At 41.2% G+C, this 20,741-nt stretch overlaps 2 protein-coding genes across 3 annotated transcripts in view; both read right to left on the bottom strand.

Moving 5' to 3' along the window:
• Positions 1-2,743, bottom strand: part of RNF43 (ring finger protein 43) — a 63,481-nt gene extending 60,738 nt beyond the window's left edge. Inside the window, exon 1 of the mRNA XM_069791567.1 lies at positions 685-2,743. Within this exon, the coding sequence (XP_069647668.1) occupies positions 685-921 (237 nt within the window). The 5' untranslated portion in view covers positions 922-2,743. The remainder of the gene's footprint in view (positions 1-684) is intronic.
• Positions 2,744-4,672: 1,929 nt separating this feature from the next.
• HSF5 (heat shock transcription factor 5) overlaps positions 4,673-20,741 on the bottom strand; it is a 29,929-nt gene continuing 13,860 nt past the window's right edge. The window contains exons 4-6 of one of the 2 annotated variants that reach the window (XM_069791565.1): positions 16,535-17,353; positions 11,313-11,466; positions 4,677-6,871 (exon numbers count right to left, since the gene is read on the bottom strand). In XM_069791565.1, coding sequence (XP_069647666.1) covers positions 6,804-6,871; positions 11,313-11,466; positions 16,535-17,353 — 1,041 coding nt within the window. In that variant the 3' untranslated portion in view covers positions 4,677-6,803. Of the gene's footprint in view, positions 6,872-11,312; positions 11,467-16,534; positions 17,354-20,741 lie in introns of both variants that reach the window. The other variant, XM_069791566.1, reaches the window with a different exon arrangement.

The following is a 20,741-nucleotide window of genomic DNA, read 5'->3' as shown; positions in this document are numbered from 1 at the left end:
TGGTGAGACATTCAGATGCTCTCTCCTTAGTAAAGGTCAGAAACCAGCATTAATTTCACTTATAAAAATACGTGGTGGTGACACCACAGGAACCACTGCATGGGTGAAATTCAACTTTCAGGTACAGGCAATACACAAGACAACAACTAGCAGGGTCAGTAATTCTGGCGTGCAAAGTCTGGATGTGTATTTTAGCTGTAACAGACCCCCAGCTATCAGCAGAAGTGTGTAGAAAACCTTGTGGATTTCCCAAAGACAAAAAAAAATCACGTTTTTCTGTCCGATGTTTAGCGTCCCAGCATGTGACTCGACACACTCAGCTTTATAACATCAATTAAGATACGCAATAATCTTCATGGGATCAACTGACCACATCCAACATGCAACATTAATACAAGCACAGCTACAGATCGTGACTGAATGAAGAATCAACAACCATTTGCATGATCCCTTCTGCCTCAAAACAGTGCGCAGGGCTGGGGGGCAGGAACACAAAGGAACAAAACGCACAGGTGGACAGGTCACATAAAAAATGACTCCTTGCTTCAGTTATAAACCCGCAGTCAGGAAACAAAATCAAATCCATTGTGCTGGGAGCTGAACCAGCAAGGAGGGAAAAGGGGGGAGAGGATAGGAGTGGGAAGGTAAGGCAGATGGAGTGGGATAAAATACAGCTGCTCTTACCTGGAGCAGTTTTCCTTCGGCCGGAGTCACCTCGGCAACGTTTGCAAACTCCCCTTCCAGTATGATCGGCTCCACTTTCAGGGGGATCACCCTAATGATGGCTTTCTGCGCCGCCGACCTCTCCGACTCGACCGCCGCCACCAGCGCCAGCCCTGTATGGCCAAGTCCTGCCTGCAGGGTCGCCATGAGCAGCCAAGGCCAGAGGACAGCCAGCTGCAGCTGGGGGCCAGCACTCATGCTACCAGCTGCAGCAGCGGGCTCGGGCCACACATACCGCTCAGGAACGTGTCCTCACCCTGCGGCGGGCTCCAGCCGTCGGCAAAGCTCGTCGGGTTTCCGAGCGTGCGGTCCCAGCGACGGGGAGGCGGGAGAGAGAGGACAGAGGGGCTCAGTCGCCGCCAGCGCTGCTTACCGGACAACTTCTCCGGTTCTCGCCATCACCGTTTCTCTTCCTTGGTGCCACGTGCTCAAAGGCCGCTGGGAGCTCACAGGCATTTTTTAAACAAACAAACTAAAAAAAAAATCCTGAATTATGAGTCCATCCTCCAGCAGATAAATCCAGAAAGATCAGCGAAACAGGTTGCAAGCAAGAAATAAGTTCAGATATACGGGAACACCAGGGAGCATTAGGAACTCATCAGTCCCACAGAGATGAGGCGTGGGGAGATGTCCCCACGGACATGGTGTCCTCGTGTCCCCTGCCCAAGGGTTAGGAAGATCCACAGGTTCAAAACATCCATCTCAAACACCCTTGAGAGACACCTCACCTTCTTGCCAGCATTTCCCACAACACGAGCTCAAGCCCTTCACCTTGAATGTTATCTGCAATTACTGGTATCCTTCTCAGAAGTTACACAGGAGGTATTTCTTGAATTTACGGTGAAAAGAAAGTTTGCTTCTGTACCATTCTCCTCCAAATCGAGTTGATCCTTTCCATCCTTCTCATGCCAGAAGTGCTTCATTCAAGTTTGGAGATCAGCTTTACTTTCCTCCTAGCAATCCATGTTCAGAGTCTGACTCTGGGTGCAGTTCTCCAGGACAATTAATAAAGCAGGGAGCTTCTCTTCATAGTTTCAAGTTCCCAGGGAATAAAAAGGCCCCAAAACACTTTAAAAGTTTAGATACCAAGCCAAACAGGTATCGAGCAAAAAGTTACAGCATATCTGGTTTCTCTCGCACTATTTCTGTGCGTGCCTGAGTTCTGTTACAACCACTTCCAAGCACACATTAAGGAGATCCCGACTAAAGGCCCCACAAAATAAAATATAAAGTTCCATGGTCTGCCTGAAGGTCACATGGAACGTATCGAGGAGTCTTCATAACTGGGAGATTTTAGACAGAGGCTATTTTCAGTTAAAACCAAAGTTACAGTGATCCCACAGCTATGAAGAGAAAAAGTGATTAAAAAAAAAAAAAGAAAAAAGATCTGCAAACCTGTTAGGCAGTGTGCCTGCTGGAGTCCGCAGGGGCCGGGCCGGATGGGAATGTTGCTGTAAATCCTAGGCAAAAGTTATTTCCAGCAGCTTAAAAAAACTGTGTGGGTCTGGTGATGTTTGGTTTTGGTCTTTTTTTTAAAGCAAGCAAACAAACAAACAAAAACCAATCGGTATTTATAATAAAAAAATACTTAAAAAAAAAAAAAGGAAAGCGCTCTCTCTCGCACACATGCAGCAGGCAGGTAGGTGCGAGCGGAGCTCCACAGCCCGAAAGAGAATCCAGCAAGATCAAAGGGAGAAAATTACTGCAGACAGAAAGCTCCCGGGGCAGGCATGGCTGAAAGTGAAGTGTCCGCATGTAATCTACAGACCCGAGAAAGAACCCCAAAACACCTCGGAAAAGCTCCTGTAAAATACCAGAGTCTCTCCCCTCGCTACGGCAGACGCAATTATCGGCCCTACACGCCGGGAGCGCGAAGGAAAATAAAACCTGGACCATCAGCAGCGACCCGGCAGCTAAGCCCGGCGGGCTGCCTGACCGGGGTCGGGTAGGCAACGGCTCCGGCGGGCGCAGGGGCTGCCAGCCGCCGGACAGCCCCGGGAGCTGCTGCGGGGAAAAGTCCTTCTTCCAGAAAAGCTGCACCTAACCGCGGCAGCTCGGCCCCCGGAGAAGGCAGGCTGCGGCTGGCCGCGTCCTCCCCCGGGACGGCCGGCGCTCTCCTACCTGCTGACACAAAGTGAGGGTGGAGCAGCCGGAGCCGCCGCCCCCCCGCCGGGCCGGGACCGCGGGCTCCCCCTCCCGCCGCGCCGCCCGCCTGCAGCGCGGCTCGGCGGCGGCTCCCGGTGCCCGGGCCCCGGCGGGGGCACACCGGCGTGGCAGCCGGCGCCGAGGCGCGGAGCGGGGGCGGGGGGCGGACGGGGGACGGGGGACGGGACGCGACCCAGCGCCAGCCCGGGCGTCCCGGGGGGAGGGCGGCCAGCCGGCGTCCCCAGCTGCTTGCCACGCTGGAGCGTCCTGACGGATGGCAGCCGTGGGTCTGCGGGCCTGGGAAGGGCTCTGGCCATTTCACGCGCTGCCTTTCTCCGGCTCTCGCTAATTTAGATTCAGTAGCCCTTTTCGAGTTGCTGCTGCGAGGAGGTTTCAGGTCAGGCTGATGTCAGAGGTCTGGAATTCAACTGCTATTCTCCTCTGACATCACTGAGAGGTGAATAATACTATAGGTCAGACCTATAACCTCAAAGTAAGGTTGCAACTGGAAATCTGTACAGCGGCGTGGGATGGAGTGGTGCTTCAAGAGGGCACTCGGCGATTAACGCAAAAACAAGGCACCGTGCGCAGAAGGCGTATATGATCCATCCAGCCGTTCTGGGAGTCGTTCGCTGTCGCTCCCAGCGCTCGTGGAAAAGCGCGTTCCAGAAAGCGAACAGATTAACGAGGGTTTTTTTGTTACACGTGCGACCAAACTAATCCCTGGAGTCACTCCACAGAAATTAATAAATTACGCAAACGAAGCATTAGTCCACTTTTTTTAAACGTGGCTGTGCGGTAATGGTTATTTGTTGATGAAAGTGTCAGCAAGAACTACTGAAACATGAAGCATTTTTTTCGACTGTGATACTCTAGCATTTGTAATTTAAAACACAGAGAAAATATAAATGCAACACCCATTTCAGTTTAAAAGCTTAATTTATTGCAGATTGCTGCAACTATGCCTAAGCAAGTATAAAAGAACATCCTCGAGGTAAAACAAATCCCACTCTGTTCCCATTAACAAGAATATAGTTAAAAACATCTTATTACAGAAGTTACTTATTATTTACTGACTGAACTACATCCATGTTAAGGTGCTGAAATGCTAGACATTCAATCTGGAGTACCTGAGACTTGTGAGGCCTTGTGCAAGATTTATACAGATTTCCTACAGCAGTAAGCGCCCTTTCTCCTCTGCTCTCTCACAGTACGTCAGGGAGTTGCCTAAGGATAAATAGAGTTTACATGCATGTGTATTCTGAAAGTGCTGTACTGCAGGACATCCAGCTCCATAGCCTTTTAAAATTAGCATATTAAAAAATTTTAATACAAAGATTTCATCATTTGTCTTTAGAATCATAGAGCATTAAGACAGTAAGGCTCCACTAACTTAAACCTCTGAAAGTATCAAATCTTTTGGTGGCAAACAGGAGCAAGAAAGGTAAGCTAAGAAGTTGCCTTTGTATTTTATTTGAATTAAGGAGGCAGCGGCCCCAGTTTGATAAGGCTGAATTCCTGTGATTTCTGTCTCCTCACACCCTGCATCCAGGAAGGCTAGACCGATGCTCTCAAACCCTGTTGTTCTTAATGGCACAAACTACCACAGGACATACAGACCATCCACTATTTCCACGGCATATTACCCAACAGTCTCAAGCCATGCCAGCTGGGGAGCACAAAACCAAACTCAGGTGACAAAGCTGCAGCAGTGTTATCAAACTTTTCCTTTTAACTGCCTGAATACTTGCATTCATTCAGAAATGCTTTCCACACTGTTTCATTTGAGGAGGAGGATGTGAATGTAAGCACCTAGCCTTTCACTATTCATGTCACCTGAAATTGCACTGCATGGATATAATATATGATAAAGAATAAACAAATCCAAGAACAATCAGTGTGGTAACACTCCCACTCGCCCTACTAACAGCATCCTCCGATTGCATTTGTCTTGTTTGGACTGTTCGTGAATAATTAAAAGTTTTGTCTCGGTTCATCCTACTGCTCAGTGTTCACTTAGGACATCCTGACCATAGCTAGAAGCTACACAAAGCTCTGGAGGGCATAACTGAGGTGGTCCTGATAAATTCTCTCTGCTCCGTTCTTGTGCATTTTGCTCAGGCCTTGCTCTAAGTAATTATAAAAACAATATGAACACGCATGAAACAAATTTATGTTTTAAGTGCTCTTCCACATTTATTTTCTTAACATCACAAATACAGAATGTGCCCCCTTTATCCTTCAAACAGTATTTTAACATGAGTACAAATGCATAGCTATTAAAAACTTAAGATCTGCTATCAATATAAATACAATCATATTTTTAAAGTTAAGAAATTAATAATTTAAGACCTATTTAAAACAAAGTACAAAAATAACAAATATCTTATCATTACAGATACCATTAGAATTGAAAACAGAAGAATTCTCCATTAATGTAAAAGATCAGCAGCTGTCATATGTAATGGATACCCACCATAAAGGATACACTTGCTGCTGAAACAGAGCATTGGTTTAGGAAGGAAGAGCATTTCCTGGTTAATCACTCAGAAAATTAGCTCATCTTTCCTATAGCTGCTCTCCTGAAATCCCTGACCCATTCAGACCTAGAATCTTGTGACTTTCCTACGCTTTTGTTTAATACACAATTCCCAATAAAAGGCCACAGTATGACTTCAAGCAAAGACAGTGAGAGCCCCAAACACCATCTATGCTGAGCATACTGTAGCTTCCAACAATGTTAAATAAAAGGATTCCAAATACAGCACTAAAACCAATTTGTTCCCCAGTAAGAAAGTTCTGAGAAAGTTTTTAATGCTTCCAGTTTACAAAAAGTTAAGACTTCCCATATCAAAAAAATACAAGCAGCTAACTAATTACTTCTTATTAAATACTCTGACCACTATACGCTCTATAACTTGACAGGTAGAAAATGTAATGGAAAAGGTAAAAACCCTGTTTACAAAAAGTTCAGGCTTCCCATATCTAAAAAGTACAAGCAGCTAACTAATTACTTCTTATTAAATACTCTGACCACTATACGCTCTATAACTTGACAGGTAGAAAATGTAATGGAAAAGGTAAAAATCCTGTTTACAAAAGTTCAGGCTTCCCATATCTAAAAAATACAAGCAGCTAACTAATTACTTCTTATGAAATACTCTAACCACTATACGCTCTATAACTTGACAGGTAGAAAATGTAATGGAAAAGGTAAAAATCCTGTTTACAAAAAGTTCAGGCTTCCCATATCTAAAAAATACAAGCAGCTAACTAATTACTTCTTATTAAATACTCTGACCACTATACGCTCTATAACTTGACAGATAGACAATGTAATGGAAAAGGTAAAAATCCTGTTTGCAAAAAGTTGAGGCTTCCCATATCTAAAAAATACAAGCAGCTAACTAATTACTTATTAAATACTCTGACCACTATACGCTCTATAACTTGACAGGTAGAAAATGTAATGGAAAAGGTAAAAATCCTGTTTACAAAAAGTTCAGGCTTCCCATATCTAAAAAGTACAAGCAGCTAACTAATTACTTCTTATTAAATACTCTGACCACTATACGCTCTATAACTTGACAGGTAGAAAATGTAATGGAAAAGGTAAAAATCCTGTTTACAAAAAGTTCAGGCTTCCCATATCTAAAAAGTACAAGCAGCTAACTAATTACTTCTTATTAAATACTCTGACCACTATATGCTCTATAACTCGACAGGTAGAAAATGTAATGGAAGAGGTGTAAAAAATGCAGCAATTATTAACCTACAAAGTTAAAATGAAAGCAAAAAAAATAGGCTTTTTTTTTTTTAAAACGCAGTTGAAATGATCCAAAGTGTCTGTTGTGTGCAAAGCACTGCCACTGGAGTCTGACAAGGGAACCCAGCTGGCAGCTGTTGCACATTTTCACGTACTTGTCACCCACTTCTCACTCTCTTGTTTCTTCCTTCGCAAAGCACCCCCGCTTGTAAGCCACATCTACCGGCAGATGGAGATCTAGGAAGAAAAGGGAATACTGAGTAAATATTAGTCCTTGTATATGTTTCACTTGGCAGCATACACAGTACTTCTATCAGGTACTGTAAAATATGGCCTGAAAGGCAGACTATAAGTTGAGAATTTGAGGCCTACTGTTTAAAGAATAGGAATTACTATAATTTTTCAAAACTTTAAATATAAAATAACAACAAAACAAATCATAAGAAAAGTGCTCCCCTTTTTCAAGATATATTATTTATATGTGCATTCACTACCATGGATGCCAACTACTAAACATTATTTACTATGAAACCCTGGCAGTACGTACAGAAATACCCGTTCTGCTTGTGACATGTGCCTTCATTTGTCCATAAAAGGCACAACTGCCTCAAAGTATGCCATAGCTGGTGCCAAGATCCTAGAGAAAACTTGTGGTGTCACTAAGAGGACAAACAAGAGACTCCTTTTTGAAAAGTACTTTGATCCACAGCAAAATGAAGATACTTCCAATGTTATGGCCAGATCTTGCAGGCCAAGAAAGTGAACAAGTACCCTGATAAAGTCACAACAGCACTACCACTGCAGATGTCACCCACATGAACTTTAATCTCTAAACAGACACATTCACGTCTTAGGAAAAGAACTCCAGCCTTTGTTCTTTTTCTATACTACAAAGTTCCTGCCCAGTAAGCACCAGTTCTGCACTTTCTGACATTTGCCTCCTGCCAAAGCAGACTCTGTTGGGAACAAATCTTGAAAAAGCATAGGGATGGAGAAATGAGCGGGCTAGTAACAATGTGACTCTAAATTATGTAAAGTTAGAAGACGGGGTATAACATCCACTCATCCAAAAGAGCAGACTGCCAGGACAGGTAATTTGAAAGTCCTTCACTGAATATATAATGAAGTAAAGGTAATGGAAACTGAGCTGGAGCAAGAAGCTGCAGTTCAAACTCCTGAGAGCAACTTCACTTTGGGCTTCAGACAGGAGATGTTCAAGAGTTCAGGGCCAGGCCTGTCCCCATATTAACACTTAACACCTTTGTAGGAGACCTCACAGTGACCTACTTAGGAAAACTAAATGAACAGTAAAATTATTTTTGGCTGGCAGGTGCAGGAAATAGTTCAGGTGAACATATGATAGCATGGGAGACCTTGCCTGAATGAAGATTTGCCCCTAGCAATTGCACATATAAATCTCTTTACCTTGGAGTGAATGAGAGGGAAAGCATAGTGACACAACTGTAGTGGCATGGGAGTGGGTGGTAAATGTCTAGGGCACCTTGCAGCATGACAGTGATGGATTCATCTGAGTCAGTAGCATCTCAGTAATAAGTTCGTGCTCTTGTAAAAAATTACAGGAACTTGCAGATTATTTGAAGGACTAGATGACTCACAAAAAATATATGGCCAGAAGCAAGCTTTTTCCTACTAATGTATCAGTATGCTTAAATGCTGAAATCCAGAAGTAACAAATTCCACCTGCTCCACAATGAGATCCCTATTTCCAGGAAGAAGGGCTGCAAACAAGAATTTCTCCAATCAGAATCTGGTCCTTCTTCTGGTCCTTCCTCTTGTTAGAAGAGGAAGCACAAACCACAGATATTAGGTCCAGTACAGCTATATTCACTAGCTGAGTGTACCTGTGGAGTACAATGCAGAGGAGATGGGCAAGAATACATGAAGAATTTACAGAGTTCCTATCCATCATTTGTGAAATCCAAAAGGACTCCTGTTGCAAGTGTGGATGCTGCCAACATAACCAGACAGATTTATGCCAACAATTCCATTTTATAGATGAGCTCAAAGAAAGAAGATGCATCATCAGCACCTTCAAATTGATGTCCTAAGAGCGAGCCTGGGGCTGAAAAAAGCAGTCCCTCAAAGGTGAACTATCCCTCACACCTCAATGGGATGAAAACGCCAGGAACTAGAGAGCCATACCCACCATCTCTCAAGAAAAAAGGGTGGGAAGGGAACAGATGACACAGCCTATATTCGTTTGCAATGATGTGTCTTAGTGCTGAATTAAGTTCTGCACCTTCTGTTGCAGCCTCTGACTCCTGGGAGGACTCACAAATAGTTCTTCTTATCCTGCTGCTACCAAAGAAAATGAGGTCCCTCTGTCAAATTGTCAGGTACAAAGATGGTTAGTGTATGAGGTGTAAAGATATGGTTAAAGCAAACACTTGCATTCAAAACAAAGAGGAGGGTTCTTCACCCACTGTGTAATTAACCTATGTTAATGACATTAACTTACAAACCCCACATGGATACTAAATGTTTGCATAGCTTCAAAAAGTGACTAGAAAAATTAACTGAAGAAAAGTTTACTGAGGCCTTTTCTACTTAACAGTACAAAAATGCCAAAGATACTGTTGGAGACAGGACAATGGACTAGAGAGACCTTTCATCTTGACCCTGGTTGGCAGGATGTTCTTAAAACTGGTAAACTAAATTTAGCTGAGAAAGTTAGTTAAGTATATTGTTTTTCATTTGAAGAAAACAAATAACGTATTTCAGTGATTTATGGTGCTGCAAAGATGGGCTGGCAGCTATGGAGGGACATCCTGGAGACTGTGTTTTAGTAAAATGATGGTTGTCTTTCTGGCTACAGAATAGCTGCAAAATGCAAAGAAATCCTGTCCAGCTCTTCAAAGGAAAGTAATGCCTTCTCTAGAAGGGAGGGTTTGATTCTTGGCCCGTTTATGTCAATTACCACCTCGGTTTTGGCCCACAGCTGCTCCCAGTCACAGAAGTGACTTCTCCTTCCATCTTTATTGCATTGGCCTTTGGCACCACATTACGTTGGCTCTAGCTGTGTGATATCTAGAACTTGGTGTCACCACGTAACAAAGAAAAGTGAATCATGTCACCAGCCTACTGAAATAGATAGAACAAAAGCCTTTTCTATAGCAGGATATACATCAAAGTGCAGGCTCAGAAAATTTGTAAATGAGTGCCCAAAGGAAAAGAGGAAAATGGATAGGACTCAATCACATTCAGAGGATAAGTTGTGAAGACACCTGGAAATTGTCATCATGCAACGTTTCAGCACAGAAGGATTAAAGAAGAAGTTGTTTCCAAAGACCCACAGAGGAAAGGAGGTACTGACAGACAAACATGTAGTCAGAGGAACAGAAGTCAGCTTATATTTAAAACCTGTCTGCTTCAGGCTTACAGTTGAAATACAGGAGATGGGCTATGCCAGCTTCAAGGCTTGTGTCATGCCCAATTTTTTTTGGGCCAACTTGAGCCTTATCATGTTTGGCTCAGGTGTGCTGTCTGCTTCTACCCTTTACATGTACACCAAGCCTAAAATGTACAACAGTGAAAACAGACCTGGATGACTATCACACTTCCCAGAGAGCAGACTCTATGCTAATTGTCGTTGATTAGCATTAGCGTAACAGTGTTTCATCTCTGTGGTACAATCCCAAGGAAATGCTTTCCAAAATGTTCCTGTATATAACTTTACAACTGGCATATTAAGCAAATGTTTTGCATTAGATATGAAAGCTGAGAAGTTTGCTAATTATCCATGATGCCAGGAAGTAATTGAACAAGAACTCTCAATTCTGTGTTTTAAACAAAAGCCTGTCTTCTTTCAAGATGGCATCCAACCTTTTTTCTCAGCTTCCTGACAAAAAGACTTTATTCCTTACTTAAATGTTTGAAACTGATGGGCATTATGAACTGAATTATTAACTAGCACCATTATCTGGAATCTAGAAACTACCCTTTGAAGTGAGCAGCAGCTCTTCAAACTCTACAATCAGCTCTTTGATGAACAGCTGTAAGGGAAATAGCTTCTTACAAGACTTGCAGGCTGCACCAACTTTTCTTCTAGAATGGATTCAAAGTACTCTATGTGTCCTCTTATGTCTCTCTAATCTTTGGACATTTAGGTTTTTCCTTTACTTACTAGATTTGTGAATTGTTTGGCCTCAGATGTTCTGCTGCTTTTTTTCTCATGTGTTTCAGCATACATATCAGCAGATTGGTACAAAATTTATTTAGTGATCCAAGACAAAAAGTTTGGACTTCTACAGTTACTTCATCAGTTTGGCAGGTTTTTTCCCTGATACTTCAATAGTCACCTCATTACTCAGTGTTTTCCTTTGTAGCACTGTCACCCTCTGGCAAACATATCTATGGACTTCCTCTCAATATTGTGACATCCAGGTTTCTGACACAAGTCCTAGAACTTCAGGTTTTATTTACGGATACAATTTATACCCTTTTCCACACCACAGTAATTAGCATAAGCATTATGTATAGAAGAGTGTTGGTAAGCACACTAAGAGGTTGTACAAGTATAACATTTTAACTGAAGGCACAATGAAGTACTTATACTGCAGACAATAACTAAACTATTCTGATCTCCCCTTTCTGTAATAAGTTAGTTTCAGAGTAGCTGTCTCAGTAATCTCTAAAAAAATGTAGAATCTCTTCTTACCAGAGGACTTGCCATTGCATGAACTGTGTCTTCTTTTCCTGCATCCAGGTTTTACAGATGAATCCATCTCTTCTACAGATTTGTTCACAGCCTCAGTTCCTGAAGTGAATTGTCTCTCTTCTGTCTCTGATTCACATTTAACACTAATATTCTCCTTAAAAAAAGGAACATAAAAAGAAATAACATGAAAGATCACTCAATATTTTCTTGTAATCCCTTTAGGGACAAAATAATAACTATTCTTCTCCACTCCAAAAGGACATCTAAAAAGTGTTGAACACTGCCTAGATGGTTTACATAATAAGTGTTTTTAACTCAGAATTAAGATTGCCAAATTGAAACTCAAGCTCTTACAAAATGTCCTATTAAGCAAAAGATGAGATCAGAAAACTAGAATATACAAAATTAGGGTACATGTCCTCATAGTTTGAACTTTGCCCTCAGTTATCAAACTAGCTATAAGAAATAAGCTAGAACAAATCCAGGTGCACTCATTGTTACCAACACGTGTATTAGAATGACAGATCTAGCTCAAACAACTTGACAGAGCTGTGTGATGCAAAACTACACATGCGAACCACACATTTCTGGTTAAGAATCTTACCCCACCCTATCCAATTGTTAAGATGTTAAATTATAATGTGTTCCTTGCTTTTTGGAGCCCTCTGCTGCTGCTCCATATGTATTTTGCAGGCAACCATTTACTGAACTGGTGTATTTCCATGATCATGTGGCAAAAATCTGTAGCTTAAAAAAAAAAAGAAAGAAGCCAAACAATCAAGTTATGTTTCTATTCCACTGAGGAAGTAAAGACCCAAAGTTAAGCACTTGGCATTTACCTTTAGAGATGTTCTCACTGTCACCTGTTCTAGAGTATTCATATCCTCCGCAAAATCCTATCAATCAATATCCTAAAGATGAATGATTGTTCAAAGCCTGCAATGTTTCCTTCTATTAAGGAAAAGAGTGCTTTTTAAAAATGGTATGTGTGAGTTTAGAGACAAAAGGTCATCACACTTGGTAATAAGATATTAGTAATTCCAAAAATCACACTGTCTGCCTTGCATCTGTTGTTGCTCAATGTTAAATTTATAAAAGACAATGTGTATGCATATTAATAGAAATATGTATACATTCTTTGTCAAGGTTGTATAATAATATTCAAAAAGGCCTGTGCGAATACAGTAACTGAATACTCCAGGGAGAGCTAATTCCCCCCAACACGACTCCTGCACTTGCTAGATACCTACTTTACTGTAGTATTTGTTCTTTGAAATGTGTTGTCTGTATGTATTGCATTAGTACTATTAACAAGGCCATGTGAAAACCATTTGGCTAGCAATGCCTTTTGTCCAACATCTGAACCACAACTGCTTCCTAGGCATAAAAACAAAGAGAAGGAAGGAGTTCTGTAGTTCACTGCCTTCACCAGCTAGAATCCAGATTTCATGAGTGATGAACTAAACGTCTCCATTCCTGATGACATTTACATAATAATAAGTTCTAGAAAAATGAGTAAGCAGCCTTAACCAACTAGTGAGAGAAGGGAAGATTTCTGAGGGAAGCATCCTAATTTGCATACTCCACAGGACAACTGTTCTAGAAACAATTCTACAAATTTCATTATTTAAAAAGAGAGAAAAATAGGTACACTATGAACTGAAGAGCAATATCAGACAGGGGATGTAGAAATCAAACTGCATTGGTTGATAAACAAAACACAAATGCATATTGGGATAACGATTACTAAAAAATTATTACTAGCCTACATGCTGAAAGAAGTCTAGACACTCTGACTAGCAGTTCTTCTACCAAGGACCTGGGCATGCTGCAGTGCTCAGTAAGGCTAACACCTCCTTGTGCTGCACAGGGATGAGCATGGCCAGCAAACTGAGGGAATTTCATTTCCCCCTCACTCGTGAATCTGTACTTGCAACGCTGTATCCGATTTTAAGCTGTACAGTTGTGTGTGTGGAAACTGAAGAGTGATGATACTGCACAGTACCCCTTTCAGAATCCTTTTTATCACTGTGTTTATAGGATCTTAGAGACTAACTCTTTAGTAATCTAATATAAAAAAGGCAATAATAAGATTTTCATCGTAATAGCATCAACCTAGCCCACACAAATCTAGTTCCCAAGTTATCTCTTTTTTTTTATTGTTTGTTTTTTTAAGTGAACATGCTTCTGACCATGGATTTACCACACCTCTGGACAGACTCTTCACTCAGGCCTAGTACTCTGCAATTTCCAAGTCACAGACGTTGTCTGGTGGAGAATCAAACAAGTTACCAAAGCTGATGAATGTGAAAGATTTGACTTTTCACTTCAGTTATTGAAAAATCCCAAATCTGCTGCATCTCACTGGTTACATGACTTACGAGACAGAGACTGGACTATACCGATACCTAGCTGGAACCATGATGAGAAGCTAAGGTACTAAAATTAACAACTCACGTGAATGGAGTTTGCTGGATTAACCTTCACCAAAGAAAGCAAGAGTTTCAACCTTCAGATAGGTATACTGCCAAGGAGATTGAACAAAATAGGAGGCAAATTCCTCTTGATCAAGCATAACAGAAAGGTTGTATTTCTACTTTAAGAAGAAAATAAAATATTTCTTATGAGTAGGAATGGAATAAAATATGCCCATTAAAGGCCAAAACTTGTAAAAGTCTAGGACAGGAATTCACTGAGGCTAAGAGGACAACGCTAGATCTGAACTATTGAATGTAGTAACTCCTTTCATGTAACGAATTGCTCTTTAATTTGCTATCTTTTAGGACATCAGGAAAGCAAAATAAAGCAGGTTTCTACTAAACTGTTAGGTCTATGAGGAGGACAGCTCAAGGCTCAATAGCTGTCACAAGAGCAACTAAATGCTAAGAAATACTGTGACAGAAATAGAGAACAAAACAGAAAACATCTTTGTGCCACTGTAAAAATGGATAGTTTTCCCACAACTTCAATGCTCTCTTCATTTCAAAACAGGATGTAGCAGAAATGGAAAAAGTTGAGAACAAACCCAAAGCTAACCAGAAGTGCAGAGCAGCTGCCGTGCAGAGGAAACTACAGCAGGACTGTACAGTCGGGAAAAAGACTGCTGAGGCAGCTGTGGTAAGGGATCTGTAAAATCACAAGTGACATGCAGTAAGTGGCCAGGGATGGCAGCTGAATGCTTCTTCTGAGACAGAAACCAGGAAGCATCACATGAAGCTAGTAACAGCCAGAAGCTCTTCGTGCAACAGATTGTGAGCAAAGTATCTGCTTGGTCAGATACTGTATGCTAAAATTGACATGGTTTCAAGGACTGACTTCAGTCCACAGAAGAGAAACCTAAGATTAAGTATAGGGTATCATTCCAAGTCCTCAAGTTGAAAGTAGTTGCAAAGTATAAGGAGGAATGCCCTGTTCTATTTGCATGCCTTGTTCTTGCTCTTCCCTACATATCAGATTACAGCTATTGTCTTCGGACTTAACACTGGGCAAGACGGACCTTTGATCTGACTCAGCAGAGCTGTTTTGATGTTCTTGTATTAACACTGGAGTAATTTGTTCCTCCTCTTCTCCTACAGAGAGGAATAAAACTCTCTTCTGTGCATGGCCACTATTCTGTCATAAGCCTGCTCTGAATTACATGGCACTGACAGCTACTGAAAGCCTCAGAAGGCTTCCAGATTCAGGGATAAGGAAGATAGCAAACTATGTAGGGGCCTGATGGGAGTACAAGCACAGAAACCTTCTCTGGAGAGTTCTGCACCTGCCATGATCCCAGACTCTGGAAACACCACTAGACAAGAGGCAGCTGCAGGGTTAAGTTAGCCTTGCCTCTCCTCAGTTTGGGAAGAGGAGACTAGTAAGAGTATTTCTAACAAAAAGAGGGAAACTGCCAAACAAAAGGCCTAATAGTCCCTGAATTCCTTTTCAACACAGAATAAGCCCCAGTTATTTAACCAGTTAACATCCAGATAAACAGACCAAGACCAAGGTTGGGTTCTCCACAATTACACAAGTAATGGGGCCTCAAAACCAAAACACCTCCCCCTCAAACAACTCCATGGTTCACACGCTTAATCCCTCAGTTCTTATCAAGAGAGTTTGGACCACAAACTCCAAAGGCCTTCAACAATGGAAAAATATACTGCTAAAAATGCACTTCAAAAGATGTCAAAACTGACAATGTTTAAAGTGCAGTCAACACTTAAGATAATGAGTGGATGCTCATTAAGGAGTACTGCCAACTCTGTAAGCACTAGCACAAGGATGTGCCCTTCTCTACACAGTACAGAGCAGAACAGTCCAGTCTAGGCTTGAGCTTCGTGGAGACTTGATCAGAATATACATCTATTTCTATAAAGATACCCACGAGGAAGATGACTAAGAGCAATCAAGTTTGCACCAGCTGAGGATTTCCAAGCTATAAACCTTACTGAAGGCATCAAGATACTAATAGCACAATAGAACAATAGCTTCAACACATACAATGAAATTTTGAGTGCCTACATGCAACGTAGGTCTCATGCAGCAGAAACAGATGCAGTCAAATCTCTTGCTTTTACTTTGTTTTCAAAACAAAAAAAGTAGAGCGTGCATTTTCTGCCTTAACAGAGTAACATCTAGAATGCCCCTCACTGCACATGAGACTTAACAATTCTGTATACAAGGAAGACCAGGCACAGGTAAACCAAAGTACAATTACAACTTGTTGGACACCGCAAAGTATAAACAAAGGAAGATGCTTTATAGCATTCAAATGTCAATAAATTATACTTTCCACAGAAAACAGAAACTTAATAACTGTTTATCAGAAACAATCTAACCAATTATCTAAATTTTAAACAAAAATCTTTGCCTTCAGTGGCAATTCTCAAAATACTCTTCTTTTAAGATTAAAGATAGTATAACCTAAAAAAGCTTCCACTTCATCACCATGAATACACCTGCACTATCTATTTTTTCCCATGCAAATGAGCACCCTAACTTGGCCAAGACAAGCTAACATATCTTATGCTCATTAACATGGGGTACTTTTTCATTCCCTCTTCTTTTTTAAATCTTGCCTTACCAAGCAAACCCTCTACTGTCCAATAAAAGCTTAATTAAAGAAGCCTTTAGTTCTTAAGCAGGCAAGAATTAAAAAGCTATCAGTCCAGACCCTAGCATTACTATCGAATATAGTTATCTCAAAAAAAGATGTTGTTTTATCTCCCTTTACCCCTTACCTGCTCTGGACTGAATGGTCCTTCCTGAACAAACATTAGGGAGGACAGAGTTGGGCAGTGATCCAGCTGTTCTCTCAGTTTTTCACATGCTTCCTGTGTGGTCACAGATTCTTGCACTACTTCAGCAGCAGCACTTTCTACAAACGCAGTGGTATGGGTAGCACAAAGAAATTCAGAAGGCTGTAATGGAGAACAAGTTACTGCTTGATCTGCTCCCTCTCTCAGTTTTTCAAATGCTTCCTGTGTGGTCACAGATTCTTGCACTACTTCAGCAGCAGCACTTTCTACAAACGCAGTGGTATGGGTAGCACAAAGAAATTCAGAAGGCTGTAATGGAGAACAAGTTACTGCTTGATCTGCTCCCTCTCTCAGTTTTTCAAATGCTTCCTGTGTGGTCACAGATTCTTGCACTACTTCAGCAGCAGCACTTTCTACAAATGCAGTGGTATGGGTAGCACAAAGAAATTCAGAAGGCTGTAATGGAGAACAAGTTACTGCTTGATCTGGTCCCATCACAAATGATGTGTCTGCAGCTACAGGAGTAAGAAGTTCCAGCTGGCTTTCCTCAGTTGAAGAAGGTGTATAACTGTTCTCACTATTAACCAGCAGTGGTTGACCTCTGTTAGACTGAGGGGTTGAACACTGGCTCTCCACAGTTTCCACTTTCACAATTTCAGCTTTGGGTGATGAATGCATCTCATCAACCATCTGAAACACAGCTTCAAGATTTACTTCTGTCTCCTTGTTTTCATCAGATGTATTACATGGCCAGTCAGAGGGCAGAAATTCAGCTGTATAAGGTGACTGCACTGGAGGACTCTGGGAGAAATAAAATACAGCAAACTATTATATCAAAAAATTACAATGACAGGATATGTATTGGTTCTGTAAGGCTTTGGAAATGAACCTGAGCAATCAACTGAAGTGTTCATTTATCCAAAAGCTTGAAAGATTGTCTGTTATTTTCAGTTAAAACAGCAGGTTTAATTTAAAAAAAAAAAAAAAAAAAGGCTACTACTTTGTCTTGTTTTTCATTAACCATCTTACTCATGGCACGCCTGCTTTCTTTTATTCACTGTCTATCCTGGAGAGAAGGTTACTTACCAGTAGCTGTGTACTCCTTCAGATGCATTGTCTGCATACCTTGTGCATTGCAGGTATAAGTATACCCAAGCATTCAAGCCAGAGACTTCTAGTCTTAGTAGGATCTGTGGGGGTGCATTAGAGCCACCCCTTTCCCATGCCACATATGTGATAGAAAATGATAGAGCAAATCTATCTGCCTTCAGTTCTTCTAAAAATCAAACATTCCTGTTGTGTACAAAACCAGCACAAACCACAAGATTTTTAAGCAAGAGAAAAAGTTACGTATGCTGTAAATGTGCATATGGACAACATACCTCGAGGAACTCGCAGTTACTTACCAATAACATCTTTTTCCTCTTCAAGTGATTGTCCATATACACATCCACACAAGGGATGATTCCCAGGGATGCTCTGGTCCCCAAATGAATGGGAGTTCAGATACCTATGAAAACAAATACTGCAGAACTGCCCTGTCTGTCACAGCCTCACATCTGGACACTCTTGTCATGACATAGTGTCCCACAAATGCAGGACTCAAAATCTGCATAAATCTGTATAAAAGCCCTACAGATCTTCAGGTCAGAAACACTTCTTGGAGAACCTGTAGAGGCTGCCTTTGCCATCACAGAGCAGGTCTGAACACCACTAAAATATTGCACAGTAATGACATCACAAGATGACAGGACACAGTCAGCATTCCAACGATATTATTTTTAGCAGAATTCATATAAATCAAAGAATGTTTAAAGCAGAAAGAAGACAATGAAGAGTTTTTCAAAAGCAGCAAGTCCTTCCCAAGTGAAATGGTAAATCACATTTTAACAGCCAGTGTCTGTACTGCTATTTCTTCTGGACATGACTCAGAGTTAAAGGACACTGGAAGGGTAATTTCTTCTGACAAATACGAGTCATATAATGATGTTGAACAGAAACTCTGGTATATTTAAAATACAATCTTATTTTGGAAGAGATCTAGTATGAAGGATTAGGCCTTAGTGCCTGATTATCAGACCTTCTAGCTGAGGTAATGGTTAATAAAAACCTATTTCCATAAATGAATAAATTAGAGAACAGGAAGCCACAGGATTGCCTACTAGGAAAGCCATAATCAGATCAAGTGCCAGTGAAGGATTTGGTCTCTCAGCAGCATGAACATCAGAAGCCCCTGAAGGAAATACCACAAAGAGATGAGATCCCTTCCTCTGGGTGTATGAAGTCAAGTCCTGTTGTGGTTCCATGTTGATGTGCCAGTCTGCAGATAGGCATAAACTGTGGAGGGCAGGGGGAAAGGGAGGGGAAGATAAAATCTGGAACTTGAGAAATTTAGGTTAAGTTAAGCAGTCTTTTCATTAAAGGCAAGCCACCTTTATATTTTTATGGTATAGGTTTAAACATAGTTCCTTTCCTTTAATATTTTTTTCAGTTGTATTTTTTTAAATATTAACAAGGTGTTTCACTTCTGTTGCATTGCTTGTTTATTGTCTTAAGCAGTCAGGATTTTAAGTAAGATCTGGATTACCAAGTCAACTGTCCAGGGATTAAATCATCCCTGCCAAAACCAAACAAACCAACCAATCAACCAACCCACACTGCAACTTCTTCTGCCTCTTCTTAGGGGACGTCAGCTTGAAGCTGTTATAACACCTATCATCTTCTTGGATGAAGATCTTGTACGCATTTCCTATACGAGAAAGTGCCCACACAAAGATACAATTTAAATCCTTCTAGTTTGTCTAGAGAAGATATGACAGACAAGGATGGGAGCGAAGCAGCAATGAAACAATGAAAAGTGATAAAAATTGAGAAGTCAGGACTCAAAAGACTAATAGTTTGCTGGTCATTTGAGCTCAAAAGGAAAAATAATCTAATTTAGCAAAAGTGGTGAAAGGGAAGATGGGCATTTCACTTATAAGATTAGCATAGTGTACGCAGGAAGTAGAGCACAACCACACCTTTTCAGGGACTGCTAGGACTAAAACAATCTGGCTTGAGTGCTTGGGCAATCATTCAGAAGTAGTTTAGATTCAATTTCATTCTGAAATAATATGGCTGATTATCATTCTTATTACAAATAAAAGCAAACTACTTAGAACTGCTTTTAAGGTCAGTAAAGTTTCTCTTCTTCTTTTTTCTCCCACATTTATTTCTTCCATTTCCAGTTACCTCTTGCTTCAGTTCCACAAGAAAATACTGGCAGCTTAATAAGAATGCTAACAGCCCAATCAAATAGCAGGGCTGCTAGTTAAAGTAAAAAAAAAAAAAAAGGAAAAAAGAAAAAAAAATCACTAAAAGCCAATATGTAGCCTCAGTTCACACCTATGATAAAGCAGCAGGGAAATACTGCACTAATGGTTGTGAGTTGCCAGAACTGCTGTTGCAGAGGATAGCAGGAGTTTTCTCTCACAAGACTCATTCCTATCCAAGGATATCAATTCATCACACTGATCCACACCCCACTTCAGGAGAACCCAAATGAAAAGTAGCATGAAGCTGTACCTGAGCTCCCAGTTTTGTAACCAATTGTGATGAGGTTGTAATACAAATCCCTGAAACCTTGATTTCAGAAGCCTGAAAAGAGATATATATACCTTCATCAGCCACTACATCTGGGTATAACCATCTATATCCCCTTGCCCTTCCATACATTAATTCTTTGTAGCTTTTTCTGGAGAGCAAATTGCAGGCAGACAGACATGTACTTACTGGCCTTGTCTGCCCATGTTCCAGCCAGGGTCACCTAATGCTTTCAGCAGGTCAGGTGTGTACTGTACAAGCCCAGCAGCTGGCCTCCAAGCCCCAAGAAACTGTACCTGTCTTAATCTCTCCTAAACTTAAAAGTCATGCTCTCTGCAAGACTCAATAAGGACTAGCACAAGGTTTAGGCTTTCTTGTCCAACAGTGCCTGGTTTTCCTTCTGAGACCACAAAGTACTGCCTGGATCCAACAGAAATAGGGCTGATAATCAGCTTGCTGACTGCCAGTGTGCTGATACAGCTCACTGTCTTCTGGACTGGTCCAGCAGTTCCGTATAGATGTTGCCAGTAGTATCTAGTAGGGCACAGCATGAACAAACAGCCTAAAATGCCCTACAAACCACCCTTCAACAGCATTGCACTGAATT

This window comes from Haliaeetus albicilla, chromosome 9 (genome assembly GCF_947461875.1).
Source record: "Haliaeetus albicilla chromosome 9, bHalAlb1.1, whole genome shotgun sequence".
In the NCBI taxonomy this organism is placed as follows: domain Eukaryota; kingdom Metazoa; phylum Chordata; class Aves; order Accipitriformes; family Accipitridae; genus Haliaeetus; species Haliaeetus albicilla.
This window is presented reverse-complemented; position numbering and strand designations above follow the sequence as displayed.